The sequence below is a fragment of the Barbus barbus genome, assembly GCF_936440315.1.
Source record: "Barbus barbus genome assembly, chromosome: 34".
Lineage (NCBI taxonomy): Eukaryota > Metazoa > Chordata > Actinopteri > Cypriniformes > Cyprinidae > Barbus > Barbus barbus.
In genome coordinates this window covers 25,322,253-25,337,713 of record NC_136762.1, presented here as the reverse complement: position 1 = coordinate 25,337,713, position 15,461 = coordinate 25,322,253, and the positions used below count along the sequence as shown (strand labels likewise).

Below are 15,461 nucleotides of genomic sequence, written 5' to 3'. Positions count from 1 at the left end.
CAGTAGATCAGCAGTTTTTGAAATACTCAGACCAGCCCGTCTGTCACCAACAACCATGCCACGTTCAAAGTCACTTAAGTCCCCTTTCTTCCCCGTTCTGATGCTCGGTTTGAACTTCAGCAAGTCGTCTTCACCACATCTAGATGCTTAAATGAGTTGCTGCCATGTGATTGGCTGATTAGCAATTTGTATTACCAAGCAATTGAACAGGTGTACCTAATAAAGTGGCCGGTCAGTGTGTGTATATATATATATATATATATATATATATTTTTTTTTTATATATTTACACATTTTAGCAGTCTTTGTTATATAGAATTTGTTTAAAGTATATTTTTCACAATACTAGACTGTAGTCAGGGTAAACAGCATATTCATTTTTATGAGGCTCAATAGACTTACACAAAGAAAGTCTTTTACAATGGTACGGGATCACTATGTTCAAAACTCATCTTTCAATCTATTTTGTGTAGTGAAGTTTGTCAGCTGAACTCTTGGCATGTTGTTAAAGTACAGTTTACATCGAACAATCTCGTGTTCATTTGTCAAACCTTAGCTTAATATGGCACTACTCTAAGGTCTAGAAGAACCTCTGTCCTTTTCAATACATTCACAATTAAACAAAATTAGAATTTTCTTCAATTTTTTTTCTTTTTAGGGTGAAACGCAAGATATTAAAAGTACAGTTCCCCTCAGCTGTCATCATTTGCTGAAGTTGTTTCAAACATGCGTGGAGTCTCTTTCTTCTGTTGAGCACAAAACACAGGTACTTTCTGAAGTGTGTTGGTATCCAAATAATAGCCAGTAGCTGTCGCCATAAAATAGATAAATATGGAAGTCAATGGCTACAGTCACCTGTTTAGTTATCAATATTCTTCAAAATATCTCCTTGTGTGTTCAACAGAAGGAAGAGACTCGCACAAGTTTGGAAGAAGTGGAGGATGAGTAAATGACGATACAATTTTATTTAATTCTTTTGTGAAACACCCCCCAAACTGCCTTGTATTTAGATCATTTGACACCCCAAACCCAGGGTCTCCTCTTCAAATCTTTTATTCTTTACATATGCAAAACAATCACTCATCACGCATCTCCTATGTTGAGAATAAAGACTTCCTGTGTTTGACTCAATGTATAGACCATTGTTAACCCAACAAAGATAAGACTTTGTGTCTTGCATTGGCAAGTTCTGTTACCTTGTTCTCAAAGCTTACGACATAATTCCTGCGATAAACCAACTGCCAGGTTGAATTTTGGTAAAATAACTTTTCTTTTTTGTCCTTCAAATGTCTCAAACACCATTTAGATCAAAATTCCTCCCGTTATCCTGTCAACATTTCAAACACTGTAAGATGATACAATTTATTGCCATAAACAGTGTAGGAAAATGAAAAAACAAAAGAATAAAAACAGCTGACCTCTATTTTATAGTAAGAAAAAAATTAATTGTTGAGCTTCCTCATTTATATCCAGTAAAATGCGAAGAGAAGGGATGTGACATGGATTTCCCATGAGGACTCTACACTCGATCCACTAGGAGATGAAACTACTACGCCTGGCGTGTCTGGAGATGTGTGAGCAGTTCATTTTTGTTCAATTAGCTTCATATGGAAAGGCAGTACTGATGGTGTTATGGTTCATAGTTTCTACTATATTTTCGTCTGGAAAGAAATACATTGCCATCAAGCTGCGGATGTCGCTGTAGACTGTAGACCCTTGTGTCACCACCCAAACCTATCATGCATACTCTTCGAAATGAATGAAACATGTGGCACATTGTTCCCGAAAGCTCTGGATGAGCCAGGATTTGGTCAGGTCGGGGAAAATCTTTCATAAAGATGAGGCAACAAGAACTCAAAAACCTCTTCACTTTGAAATGGTTTAATTAAGAATCAAGCTCAACGTTTTAATCCTCAAATACAGTAAAGAAATTTAAAGAGCAAAATATAAAAGGACACGGCGGCAATTACGTCCGCGCGTCTACAAATTCAAAAACACAGAGATACTTTGGGAAGGTAAAGAGATGTCGAAGTCCTTAAACACAATCAACCTGGAGATGCCGTCCTCCAAGTTTGGGTTCTTTGAGGCGTGTGGGTGGAGCCAGCGAGAACAGGCAGAGGCAGAGTTAAGACTATGCCCCGCCCCCTTTCTAGAGCCCCCACCTCCACCTTTTTAAGCCAATCGGATGAGGGCTCCTGCATGTCACTGAAGTCTTTGAAAGATTTTATGGTGATCAAAGCCAGTAGAATCCAGTATAGCCTTCCGGAATAATGCAGCCACACTGACAGATATTAATTCTTTAGAAAACGGAAACAAAACAAGAACAAAATGGTTACACAGGATCCATTGTAGGAGACGGTGAAATTTGCACATGAACATTTTGACAAAGCAATATTAGAATCAATTCAACACAAACGGGAAGATTGCGCTGTGTAGATCTAAGACGCGCGGCTCCCAAACTGAACACTGACTGTACAGCTGGATTACGTTGTGCTTTAACGCGCCAATTTACACACACCGTGAGGATTCGGGAGAGGACAAGCACCACGTACAATCCAGTGTGCGTTCGAAGGTTTGCGTACGTGAATCGGCTGAAATCGTGAGGAAGCGCGTGCCGCTGTCGGAAATCACGCCAAAGAGAAAAATCTTCATAGGTTCAGTCCGTCAAAAATCCCAAGAACAAAATACAAAACAACGATCGCTCAATCCCATAAACCTAATACTGCTTTTCACGAACGCTATTATGAATGTCAACTGTGGAAGCATTAGCTAGCTGCCCCACAAGAAAATCACGCAAACCAAATCGGTGTCGTCATTTTTCGCACGATAAAAGAGCTTGACTTGTGTAGTTTAGTCTACAGCTATAAAAAAAAAAGCCAGGAAACAAACAAAAAAACCCATTTAAAATCAGTTTCCATTTCATTTAAGAGACCAGCTATAAAAAAAAAAAAAAAAAAAAAACTTTCGGATCTCACCAAGGATGTGAAATAACTTCCCCCCCCCCCCCCCGACAGTACAGAGCAGGCACTAATTACAGGGAAGCAAAGGTGGAGATAAAACCACTGTTAAACAGTTTTGCCATGCATTCACGAGCTGCTGGTTGGTGTGTGCAGGTGTCATGACGATCGATGTGGGCGTGGTCTGTGTTTTTCCCCGTTGAATGAATATATATTAATATTTTTGTAGTCGTGTGATCTGAATTCATAGGGAATCCGTTCATCTCTAAAAGGTAGGAACGATGACAGAGGCTTTAATCGCATTCCCGTTGGCACGATACGTTTTTTTTGTCTTCGTTTGTCATCCCCGGACCTCGCCCTTCCCTCCCCGTATATCCCTCCTCCTCCCTCCCCTTCCTTCTTTTTGGAGCGCTGAGGGAGGATGCAGTCTCTTAGTGTTTGTCTTTGGGAATTACCTCCTCCCTGGGTTTGGCACCCCCAAAGATGGCAGAGTTGGGGTTGGCCACTTGGTTAAGGGGAGCTGCCACTGTACGCGGCTTCAGCTGTAACCTTGGTCTCTGCGCTCTTTCCTCTGCAAAAAATGAGAAATCGAGATATTAGGTGTGATTCTATCATTTATGCAAGTGTCAAAAAGTGTCATTTAAAGTCAACGTGAAATGGTATTGCAACCCATTTTACTTCTGAAGTTTTAGTCAATCAAAATATCAAAAAGTAACGTTGGGCCATCAATTGGGAATTGACTGGATCAAAAAAGTTAAATAAAATAATAATAATAATAACAATAGGCCCTTCAATAACAATGGGGACATATCTAAGTGAGAGTTTGTGGAGTCAGTTTTGGAAAAGATGAAAATTGTGTCCCAGGAATCAGGCCATATTTATTTGAGCCTCTGGCTGAATCCATTTCTTTGCATTGATTATTTGGCATTAAATTATAACATTCGTTTAAATAATAGATTTCCGTTGCATCATACCCTAAAACAATATTCAATAAGTCATTTTGCTCTGGATGCAGCAATATTACACTAACATCGATAACTGATATGGTAAAGGTCTAGTTAACATTAACTCTAAATTGCTGATATTAACAAATAGTTTTACCTTGGTGTACAGCTGAAAGTCAGAGCATTTTGCTAAAACATTGCAAAGATTTATCCCCCCCCCTTTGAAATAATGAATTGTCCACATCCACAAAACCAACCATCTATACACACACCTTGGCAACAGAATCGCCCTTGGCTAATAAATGTTTTGTATGTACGGCAGCTTTTTACATCCACATGTGATATGATATGAAAGCACAAAAAAACAAAAACAATTCCACATTATCTATGCTAGAACTTACAGGCTAGTAGTGTTTCAATCAGTCAATTCTGTAAAAAACAGCAATAATACTTCTAATGAAATACTACTATTAATACTACATAAAACAATCTAAGGTCTGATAAGCTGCTCATAAATATTAAACGCATTATCTGTTTGCTCGAACTGATTTGCAGAAATGAAAATGGTGAGCATTAACCAATGAGATCGATGTTTGTGCATTAGCCCCTCCCACTACTGAAAGAACCGGCCCGCAACTGCTTTTGCTTGTTTTTTAAGACTAAATTCTGAACAAACTCAGTCATTTTGAAAGCTATGTAAGACTCTAAGTGTTCAAGTGCAGGTGAACGGAAAAACTTACTCTCAGCCTTTAAAGCCTCTTAGCGTATGCTTTTGGACAAACATGTGGACGCATAAAAAAAACGAAGTAAACTTTGTGCTTAACTCAGACACTGGCAAGTGACATCTACCACTTTAGTAGGCAAAGGCTAACATTAGACATTTAGTCGCCTAAATTGAAACATTAGTGCTTATGTGAGTGATTTAGTTGCACCGTAGAGGTTTGAGCAGGAATATGTTATCGAGAGTAAATATGGTCCATTATGATTTCACGTTGACTTTAACGCACATACAGTTGGGCAAAAAAGTATTTAGTCAGCCACCAATTGTGCAAGTTCTCCCACTTAAAAAGATGAGCGAGGCCTGTAATTTTCATCATAGGTACACTTCAACTATGAGAGAATCAAATATAAAGATATAAATCACATTGTAGGATTTTTAATGAATTAATTGGTAAATTCCTCTGTAAAATATGTATTTGGTCACCTACAAACAAGCAAGAGTTCTGGCTCTCACAGACCTGTAACTTCTTTAAGAGGCTCCTCTGTCCTCCACTCGTTACCTGTATTAATGGCACCTGTTTGAACTCGTTATCAGTATAAAAGACACCTGTCCACCACTCCAAACTCCACTATGGCCAAGACCAAAGAGCTGTCGAGGGACACCAGAAACAAAATTGTAGACCTGCACCAGGCTGGGAAGACTGAATCTGCAATAGGCAAGCAGCTTGGTGTGAAGAAATCAACTGTGGGAGCAATTATTAGAAAATGGAAGACATACAAGACCACTGATAATCTCCTTCGATCTGGGGCTCCACGCAAGATCTCACCCCGTGGGGTCAAAATGATCACAAGAACGGTGAGCAAAAATCCCAGAACCACACGGGGGGGCCTAGTGAATGACCTGCAGAGAGCTGGGACCAAAGTAACAAAGGCTACCATCAGTAACACACTACGCCGCCAGGGACTCAAATCCTGCAGTGCCAGACGTGTGCCCCTGCTTAAGCCAGTACATGTCCGGCCCGTCTGAAGTTTGCTAGAGAGCATTTGGATGATCCAGAAGAGGATTGGGAGAATGTCATATGGTCAGATGAAACCAAAATAAACTCAACACGTCGTGTTTGGAGGAGAAAGAATGCTGCGTTGCATCCAAAGAACACCATACCTACTGTGAAGCATGGGGGTGCAAACATCATGCTTTGGGGCTGTTTTTCTGCAAAGGGACCAGGACGACTGATCCGTGTAAAGGAAAGAATGAATGGGGCCATGTATCGTGAGATTTTGAGTGAAAACCTCCTTCCATCAGCAAGGGCATTGAAGATGAAACGTGGCTGGGTCTTTCAGCATGACAATGATCCCAAACACACCGCCCGGGCAATCTCAAGGTCCTGGAGTGGCCTAGCCAGTCCCAGATCTCAACCCCATAGAAAGTCTTTGGAGGGAGTTGAAAGTCCGTGTTGCCCAGCGACAGCCCCAAAACATCACTAATCTAGAGGAGATCTGCATGGAGGAATGGGCCAAAATACCAGCAACAGTGTGTGAAAACCTTGTGAAGACTTACAGAAAACGTTTGACCTCTGTCATATAACAAAGTATTGAGATGAACTTTTGTTATTGACCAAATACTTATTTTCCACCATAATTTGCAAATAAATTCTTTAAAAATCCTACAATGTGATTTCCTGGATTCTTTCCCCCCATTCTGTCTCTCATAGTTGAAGTGTACCTATGATGAAAATTGCAGGCCTCTCTCATCTCTTTAAGTGGGAGAACTTGCACAATTGGTGGCTGACTAAATACTTTTTTGCCCAACTGTATATAGAGGTATCTTTTTTCAGAATGAATAAATGCGTGACACCATCAGAGGGTTCTCTGAAGTCTGTCTGGCCTCCGCGAGGAGGTCCATCTCTGAAGCGTCCCATGCCTCCGCCCCCCCTTCTGTCGCCAGGGCGACCGCCTCCTCGACTCCTCCCACCCATGAAGTCATCATCTCTAAATCCTGTGGAAAGAGGAAGCGTGTGAGTAACTGGTCCGTCATTCTCCCACTCTACTGCAAAGCTGCACTAAAATACTGATCCAGGATTGGCTCTAGGCAAAATGAAGTCTGATCCCAGATCAGTATCTATAGGCAACTTCAATCTGGGAGGAAATCTGACTGCAGACTAGCAGGGAGACTCCATGACAACATGACTGATGGCAATGAGATGGAGTCACTGAGAGATCAATGTTCAAAAATTAACTAAAAATATATGAACAAGCCAAAACATAAATATGCAATACCAAGATCCCTGCTGATAAAGTCCTGCGACTCTATATATTCTGGGTTGTTTTGAACAAGGTTTCAAACACTACTTCCTCAGTTTGTAAAAGTGGGTGAGAAAAACATTTACTGTAATAGGGTGAATGTCACAAAAACAGCCAAGTAGCGTCAATTATTTTACCCCAAAATCAAATAAAAATAAGCAGCTTAATTCGCATATTGAAAAAAAAAGCCTATTACTGTCCATTATGATTTTCACTGATATTTTAAGACAAATAATTTGCTTATTACATTTATATGAAAAATATTCTATTTAATATTTTATGTAATCATGGGATTGTGTTGTTTTGAATGAATGCTGATTTTTGTATCATTATCATATCATTATTATTATAAATTAATGTTGTGATGACAATGATTTCCATTACTGCATTATAACTTAATTAGCATTATAACATACTTGCAATGAAAATATCACAATAATTATTAAAATTAATTTCATAATTTTTAAAATATGAATAATCTGTTGTTGTTATTATTATTAACAACACTAATAATAATAACAATTATAACTATTTAAAAAAATTACCCCCTCCACCCCCCAAAAAACATCCAATGAAGTAATGAAAATCTTGTCCTAAAAAAACTTTCATTTTCTTTGTGACGTATTGCTTACTAGGCGTTCATCCAGTAAAATTATTGTAAACATGCTTTCTGATCATTTTTACAAAATGAGGAACACATCTGAATCGCCTGTGGTCATACATCATACCACAGATGTGTGCTAATCAGATTCTTTGCTAAAATCTAGAGCCGATTATCTAGTTGGAGTTCTTGCCCGGTTCACTCGCCGCACCTCCTCCAGATTGGTCGAAGTCGTCTCTGGAGTCATGTCCCCCTCCTCTGGCCCCACGTGAGCCACCACGGCCTGAAAGGGACAGGGGGCTGTTTAATAGGGGCAACAATTCAAAGCTGAGATCAGGGTGAAAGAGGCCCACCCACAAAACGGCTCAACTGAACCAATCAGATCATCTGAAACAGCGCTAACAGGAAGACACCAGCTGGACAGGCAAGTTTAGCCTATAGGAAAGCACTTCATTTGTTAGAGGGGAAGGAAGAGGAGCTAGAAAAGGTTTTCTATTGAGGGATGAAAAAACAGAAAAGCACAAAAATATCTGAAGATGAAACACATGAACAATGACCGTGAGAAGCCTGGCTTAAAGGGACAGTTCACCCAAAAAAGACATTTGCGTCATTTACTCACCCTTGAGTTGTTCCAAACCTGAATGAGTTTCTTTCTTCTACTAAACATAAAATATTTTGAAGTGTGTAATGGGGACCAGAAACTGTTTGATTACTCACATAGTTGGAAAAACTTGAGTACATTACAAAATTAATTTTTTTTGTGTGAACTACCCCTTTAAGAAATGCTGTTTTTGTGTAGCATGAGCAGTGAATTAAATATTTGTAGCTATATGCAATTGCAATATAACCAAGCGGAGACAGTTCAGAATAAGAGACAGAAGACACAAAGTGAGCACAGGCTAATATTGAGCATTGCTTAGGGGTACAACCAAAAGAATTTATTACAACATCACATTTTCTCTAAAATAAAAGATAATAATGTCAAATAGCAGTCAACCGTGGCCGTGCAGTTGTGTAACGGAGCCTGTAACAGAATCAATTCTTAATTTACCACCTGATGCTATCAAATGCAAGTAAATACTTTCAATAATATCATGTTAAAAAAACCTCAGTAAACTATAAATGCTAATATACATGACAATATTTTATTTTTTAATAAAACAAAAACTAGAACATTTCTCTAGAAAACCTGACACACAGTGTAACAGAATCTCTACTTGGTTGACAATTATAATGTAAATCCATCCCTAGCATTGCTCATTTCTGAGAATATATTTGACAGGAAGCACACAAGCAATAATCGACAGTAAGAAAGAGACAACAGCACTAATGAAAGTACAAGAGAAAAGATTGCAGACAACAGTAATATTTTGATATATTGGCGCGCACACACAGTACCTCTGTCATCTTTCCGGAAGCCGAAGCCTCCGGCGCCACGCTCTTGCTTTCGGCCCTCTGCGATATCCACCCTCAAAGACCGGTCTCCTAGCAGCTGTGGAAGAACTGCATACTCAGCACACAACATATCAAACAGTGCACAAGCGTTCAAACGTTTGTTTCAAGCTTATTGTACATGCTTTATGAATTTGTCACTTTTATCAGCTATAAAAACAAAAAAGTGGGTGTATGCCTATTCAAAATGACAGCACATAACACTTCACCAAAACAAAGGTAATACTAGAATAGTGTAATCTGGTGACTTACAGCGCCATCATACGTCAACGCCTCTTTTAGAGATTCCAAGTCTTCAAACTCTACATAACAGAAACCTAGAGAACGAAACACAATTTGCTCATTTAGTAGATGTTTTGATTCACATTGATTTTCAGTACATTAATTAGTTACATTTAACAGCGTGTGCTTTCCCGAAGGATCAAACCCATAACCTTGGTGTTGCTCGAGCCACGTTCTACCCGTCCAGCAACAGAAAGAAAACTAGCCACACATTTTGAGGTTTGATTCATGCCCGCAGCACAAAGTTTAGCACTTAGGCGAAAACCCAGTATGAATAATAAAGCAAACAATATCCCTCAGTAATCATGCGAAGGTCAGCCCACCTTTGAACTTGTCTGTTTCTTTGTCTCGCACTAGTCGAACGCTCCGGAGGCTGAGGTCTTTGAAGATGGCATCTATGTCTCCTTGCACAGTGTTGAAGGGCAGGTTGCCGACGTACGCCGTGTAGGGCGGCTCTGCGGGAAGCTCCTTCTGCTTTCGGGGTCCGCCTTGGCCGCCGCCGCCTCGGGGTCTGCAGTCCATAAACAAACAACCGAATCAGCTCTACACCTTCTAGAAATAACAACACGCAGGTAAACTATTGATCTCGACATCGTGTGATTCCAGCAAGACTCAAACACTGCAAATAAAAGACGCACACCGACTGATAAAGCCCACCACGACCACTCGGCTGCTTGACAGAAGAGCATCTCTCGGTGTCCTTTCACAAATCTACAATGTGTCGCTTCAATCAATCACACACACTTCTGGTGGTTTTGGGTCTCATAACATCCCAAACACAGAAAATCCGATTAATCGAAAAAATAATCGGCCAACTAATCTACTATCAAAATAATCGTTAGTTGCATCTCTAGTGCACACGCTGGGACAGCAAGACCTCGCGCTCGCGTAGCAGTACCAGCGAATCTCAGTAACTAAAGACTTGGGCAAACCCTAAAGATTTGTCGCTAGGCGCTTTTTTTTTTTTTTTAGACGGGGGGGGGGGGGGGGGGGGGGGGGGGGTGTATGTCGCTAAAGCGGTCTGCAAATTCATTGGCAACACTGTGCATCTCTATTTCTCCAAATACAGGTTTGTCACGGGTCAAACAGAAAATGCACGCTGCGTTAATAAAATTAGTGCCGTTAAAATGAATTTGGGTTAACGCGTTCACTTTGACAGCACTAATAATTACATTAATATAAATACATGTAAATATTTTCAAAATATATACTGTACGTGTGCATTTAAATGCACACTATTTATTAAATAAATGCCTCTTTTCCGCATGTGAAATCTATAAATCACAAATGACTTTTGTGCACAGCTGAATGGTTTCATTTCTCTGCTTGTAAAAGCCCTCAATTAATGTCTTTAGCATATAACAGAGCACCAGTTAACACCCAAATCCTTCACTTGAGTAAGCATCATCATGCTTGATGGTAAGCAGCAAGAATCGCTTAGACCTCCAAATACCTGCAGTACTACGACTCTCTGCCATAAGAGACAGTGCGTCCATCTGCTTAGACCCTGATGTAGCACTAAACATTTTTCCACGTCAACGACCGCTTTATAAATCTGACGTATGCGTATGCATAATCTAAAATCAAATCTGTGTGCACGTTTTATAAACGAGGCCTCTAAAGCTAAAAATGAGCATTGATTAGGCCGGCTGTTTATTGTGAAACTGGAATGTGGGTGTGCGGTCACTTCTGTTGGTCTGCACACTGGACAGTTATGAGCTAATCTTCAAAATCATATTTCATATCAGCTTGGCCCACACATTGGTCTATCATTGGTAACATTATTTAGTATGCATACTAAAAATGCTACTGGACAGACACAAAGTGTTTTGGACGAAAATATTGCAGAAAGCATCTTCTTAATTTATTTCCTGTCTGTAATAGTAGATTAAATCCCATGCAAAGTGAATCTGTGAGCTTCCTCTGGGATCCAGTATACTGCAGACATTCCTCTGGTGTCAGACGGAGACCTGAGACGAGTGTATAGCATGACATCTCTGCTGCGCCGGGTGTCTTCAGACCAGTGCAAATGATACATAACTGCTACTGAGTACAGCACAGAAACATTCATCATCAACCACCGCAAAAACCCACACGCAACACTGCGGCGGTAGGGACCAGATGGAAACACCATGGTACCCTCATACATAGATGATGTTTGTCATACCATTAAAACAACCAAGATTCGGCCGTTTTAAGCTTGTATAGATCTAATCATTCTGATCAAACTGCCCAATAACTGTGCCAAAATTTGATAGCCTTGTCAATTAATGCACAATACACTTTTTAATGAACAGAAATCTTGCATAACATTACAAATGTCTTTAATGTCACTTTTGATCAATTGAATGCATCCTTGCTGCTAAATAAAAGTACTAGCCAACTTTCTTTCAGACCTCAATCGTTGCTCATCACTGTTTTCACTCAAATAAAACTAACAGCAAATAAGCTTTTGTAATATTATACACAATGAGCATTCAAAACGTGTGTGTTCAGTTACTTTTTTTGTTTTTGGAAAGTAAAGAAATTAATACTTTTGCGCAAGGATGCATTAAATTGATCAAAAGTCAAATCAGAAATGTTTCTTGAGCAGCAAATCAGATGATTTGAATGCTTTCTTAAGTATGGTGTGACATCTGGAGGAATGATGCTGAAAATTCAGCTTTGATTACAGGAATAGATCACATTTGAAAATATATCAATAGAAAACTGCTATAGCATTTCACAATATTACCAGTTTTCACTATTTTTGTTGAAATGAACAATTAGTTCTATTTAAAAAAAGTAGTTTGTTCCCCCCCCCCCTCATTTCTCATTAGCAATAATGCAGCATGGTCAAAACAGATCTCATTTTACCAGGTTTCCATGCATCAAATAAGCACGTGCTTTCTGTTTCTATATTCAATAACTGATAATGCCACGCAGCGCGCGGATACAGCCATGACACACGTGCATGATGCCATCAGCTCGAGCCTAGTTATCATATGCACTTCAGAACAGCGTGAGAAATGCATTTGCACAGACGTGATTATTTCCAGTTTCAACGATATACTTCAAATAATAACGTTACTACCGTGCACGTCCAGAAAGACGGAAGTATCACGGTGTTTTTGTGGAAATGAGAGCACTTGCACTCATAAGCAGCAGTGCAGTGGGATTGAAAACATCAGAGTCAAACCCTGACCGAGGCCCAGTGTCGCACTCATCATTCACCCCGATTCTGACACCAATAACCAGACTCAATAGCTATAACGAGCAGCAGTGCTTTACATCACGTCTGCGTGCACTGAAATGCGGAGTCTGCCGTGAGACATGAAGCCCATGCGGTGCTGAGTTTCGTGGCCGGCCTTCATTCATCACAGCTGCGTGGCCTACCCCCGCAAACCCGCGCCTCGCCGGTCCTCTCACGCCGACATCCTTACCCTCTCCCCCCGCCGAAGCTCCCGTAAGCCCGGTCCCGGTCATCGTAGTTATCAAAATCCGCCATTGACGAAGATGCTGTCCAGAGAAAGCAGCAGTCTGACGCTGAAGGACCCCAAAATATACGGCTGCGAGGTTGAGCTGCCCTGTACGTGCCTTAGACGTTGCCAGTTGTAAATGTATAAAATACATTTGAGTAGCAATAGAATATATAGGTTTAAAATGTCAAAGTATGACGTATGTATATTCGTTTTGGAGTCTGTATGCAAAAACACATTTTTAATGTGAGTAATGGACGATTTTTTTAATCGGGCAACGACGAGGAGACTCGAGATGCGATTTAATGAGTTAGTACCACAGCTTTCGGAGCGGATTCAGTGAACCTCTGAATAAGCGATGAATCTTTAGCCAGAGAATCGATTCTATTCGATTCTATTCGATTCACGATTCATAGCTGTTCGATTCGATAAATAATTACTTGCGCATGTTTGTTTTGCTTCTGAGGATGTTACCATTGGATTGATTGATTTGTTATTTATTTAAAGCCACCGCAACATTCATAATTTTCATAATGCACGCGGCTGTGAGAGAAAAAAACAACCACCTGCTTTCCATCAACCACTTAAGATGAATGAAACGGCCAGTGAGAAAAACTTATAAAATATAATAATAAATAAATATGATTGTTTTTGTTGGTTTCAAAAACATAAAGTTCTGTCCTTCAAACTAAAAATCTACAATATTATGTTTTCTAATAGCATTTGAGTAAATACATACTGGAAAACATTCAGACAAGAATAAACTTTAGTGTATTGCATTTGTCGTAAAAAGTAGTTCAGCCACTCTGAAACTGTATGTCACTGCATTAGATAAATGATCATCAAACCAAGATTTACAGTTTTTTACAATTATTTTCGCTCTAATATCGGAAACTTCTTGTCTTTTTTCAAAACTCTAGACAAATAATTCAACCAAAATCTTTCAAAACACAAAAAGCGGAGGGAGGCGGTAAGTGTGTGAATGGGGTCAACCATCCTCGTCCTGACGAGACGCCTGTGGGTGAGGGTGAGGGAGAGAGAGGGCCAGAGAAAACAAAGAAGAAGATGCAGAAAAAGAGGAGGTTTCGGATGTAGTTTGCCTCTTTACTCACTTGTTTCTCTCGCCCCAAGTTCACCAAGGCTCAGGGTGAGCAGGTCACCGATGAAGCCCCATCCAGGAGGTGCACTGATGTCTCTTAATCACTTATATAAATAAAATATGAAATAAACCCATCCCACTCTCCCACCGATTAATTACTTTTTTCCATGACACGATGGATGTTTAATATAGAAAAACATAAAGTGGTTCAAGATCTCAAGTAACAAAAAGTTCCCTGCATAATATGATTATGCAATATTTTATTGATATTATTTGATTAAAACCAGGAGGACGTCCAGCCTCAGGATCCGTCAGCAGGTGCGAGCGCACCACATCTGCTGAGATAGCTGGACCGTGAGGAGATCACGAGGATCGAGGGTGAGATTACTGTCATAACCCAAAATATGACACACACTTATTACAATTTATTATGTTTTATTGCACCTATTTTTTTTTCATAATTTTAATCACCATTTGGCTTTTCTTTGGCGTTAAAATTAAATAAAATTAAATAGTCCTGTAGTGTGACAAATGAGGTGAAAACAAAACAGATATTCCATATATTTCTCAATTAATATAAACCAATTAAAAGTACAATAATTATATGAGGATTAGAAACAATGCTGAAATCGTTTTAAGGATAAGCATGGCATGACACACTGTAGGACACTGCTATTATAAATAATAATAATAAAACAAAAGAAAAAGACTACAGTTATGCTATGCTATGTTATGCCCTCCGGAGTAGTTTGATAAGGGTGAGTACTATGCGAAACAGGCGACGGTGTGGTCGCTGGGGGTGCTGCTGTTTAGGATGATCACCAGCCTTTTCCCAGACAGCAGCGACAACGGATGGATGGATGCCGATGTGTGGTTCCAGACAGACTTCTCAGATGGTGAGAACAAAGAGAGACACTTGCAATTCTCAGTCACACAGAACAGAAAAAACTGTGGCTTTATTACAAGATGTTCTTATGGATAATGCAGGAATTTCTCCAAGTTTCACAGTTTAGAGAGCAAATAATAATCAGACTTCTCTCCATCTTTTTGCACAGAATGCTGCCGTTTCTTTCGAGGTTGCCTGAAGAGTGACCCAGAGCGGAGGATTCATCTGGAGGATGACTGGTTCAAGGTAAGCTAAAATGATTTTGAAGATATTTTGCTATTTGCTTGTTTGTTTATTTTTTGGCTTTTTGTTGGTTTGAGTATCTGAAGATGGATATGAGCTTCTTTGCATTATCTTTCAATAACTGCTGCAACTCTCATTTTGTCAATCATAATATACTACTACACAGATGACAGATGAAGTAGTATATTTAAAACTTATAATTTCTAATTGTGTTGCAGGTCCCCCTGTAGGTGATGGAGGAGAGGGTCAGCTTTGCGTCTGGGGGGCTGACAAGAATGGCCCCTCCATCTCTCCAGCCTTAGTGTCTTGCGGGGCTGGCAGGCCTCGGTTGCGTCTGGCACCTTGGCTTGAGGCGGTCGTTTTAGCGTCTTGCGGAACTACTTGCCTAGGGATGTTATTTAAGTATTGCACCATCCAATCATATTTTTAATAATGGAGTCACCCTGAGCTCCCTGTCAAGCTCCTCTCACTGCATCTCCAGAGGTTCCTGCCACTGGCGTCTGAGTCCAGATCTGTGA

At 40.0% G+C, this 15,461-nt stretch overlaps 1 protein-coding gene across 3 annotated transcripts; it reads right to left on the bottom strand.

Annotated features, from left to right (window-relative positions):
- Positions 1-1,036: 1,036 nt before the first annotated feature.
- On the bottom strand, positions 1,037-13,068 carry LOC306854054 (eukaryotic translation initiation factor 4H-like; the record flags this gene model as incomplete). 3 transcript variants are annotated; one of them, XM_079391841.1, is made up of 8 exons in its annotated part: positions 12,680-13,068; positions 9,581-9,768; positions 9,228-9,292; positions 8,922-9,015; positions 7,717-7,806; positions 6,477-6,617; positions 3,413-3,528; positions 1,037-2,297 (listed from the first exon to the last, which is right to left on the bottom strand). In XM_079391841.1, the coding sequence occupies exons 1-8, from the start codon at positions 12,742-12,744 to the stop codon at positions 2,292-2,294; spliced, it is 765 nt and encodes a 254-aa protein (XP_079247967.1). In that variant the 5' UTR covers positions 12,745-13,068. The 3 variants fall into 3 exon arrangements, with proteins under 3 accessions (XP_079247967.1, XP_079247969.1, XP_079247968.1); XM_079391843.1 differs by having other exon boundaries at positions 7,735-7,806; positions 12,680-12,803; XM_079391842.1 differs by lacking the exon at positions 1,037-2,297 and having other exon boundaries at positions 3,389-3,528; positions 7,735-7,806; positions 12,680-12,803.
- Between the last annotated feature and the right edge of the window lie 2,393 nt (positions 13,069-15,461).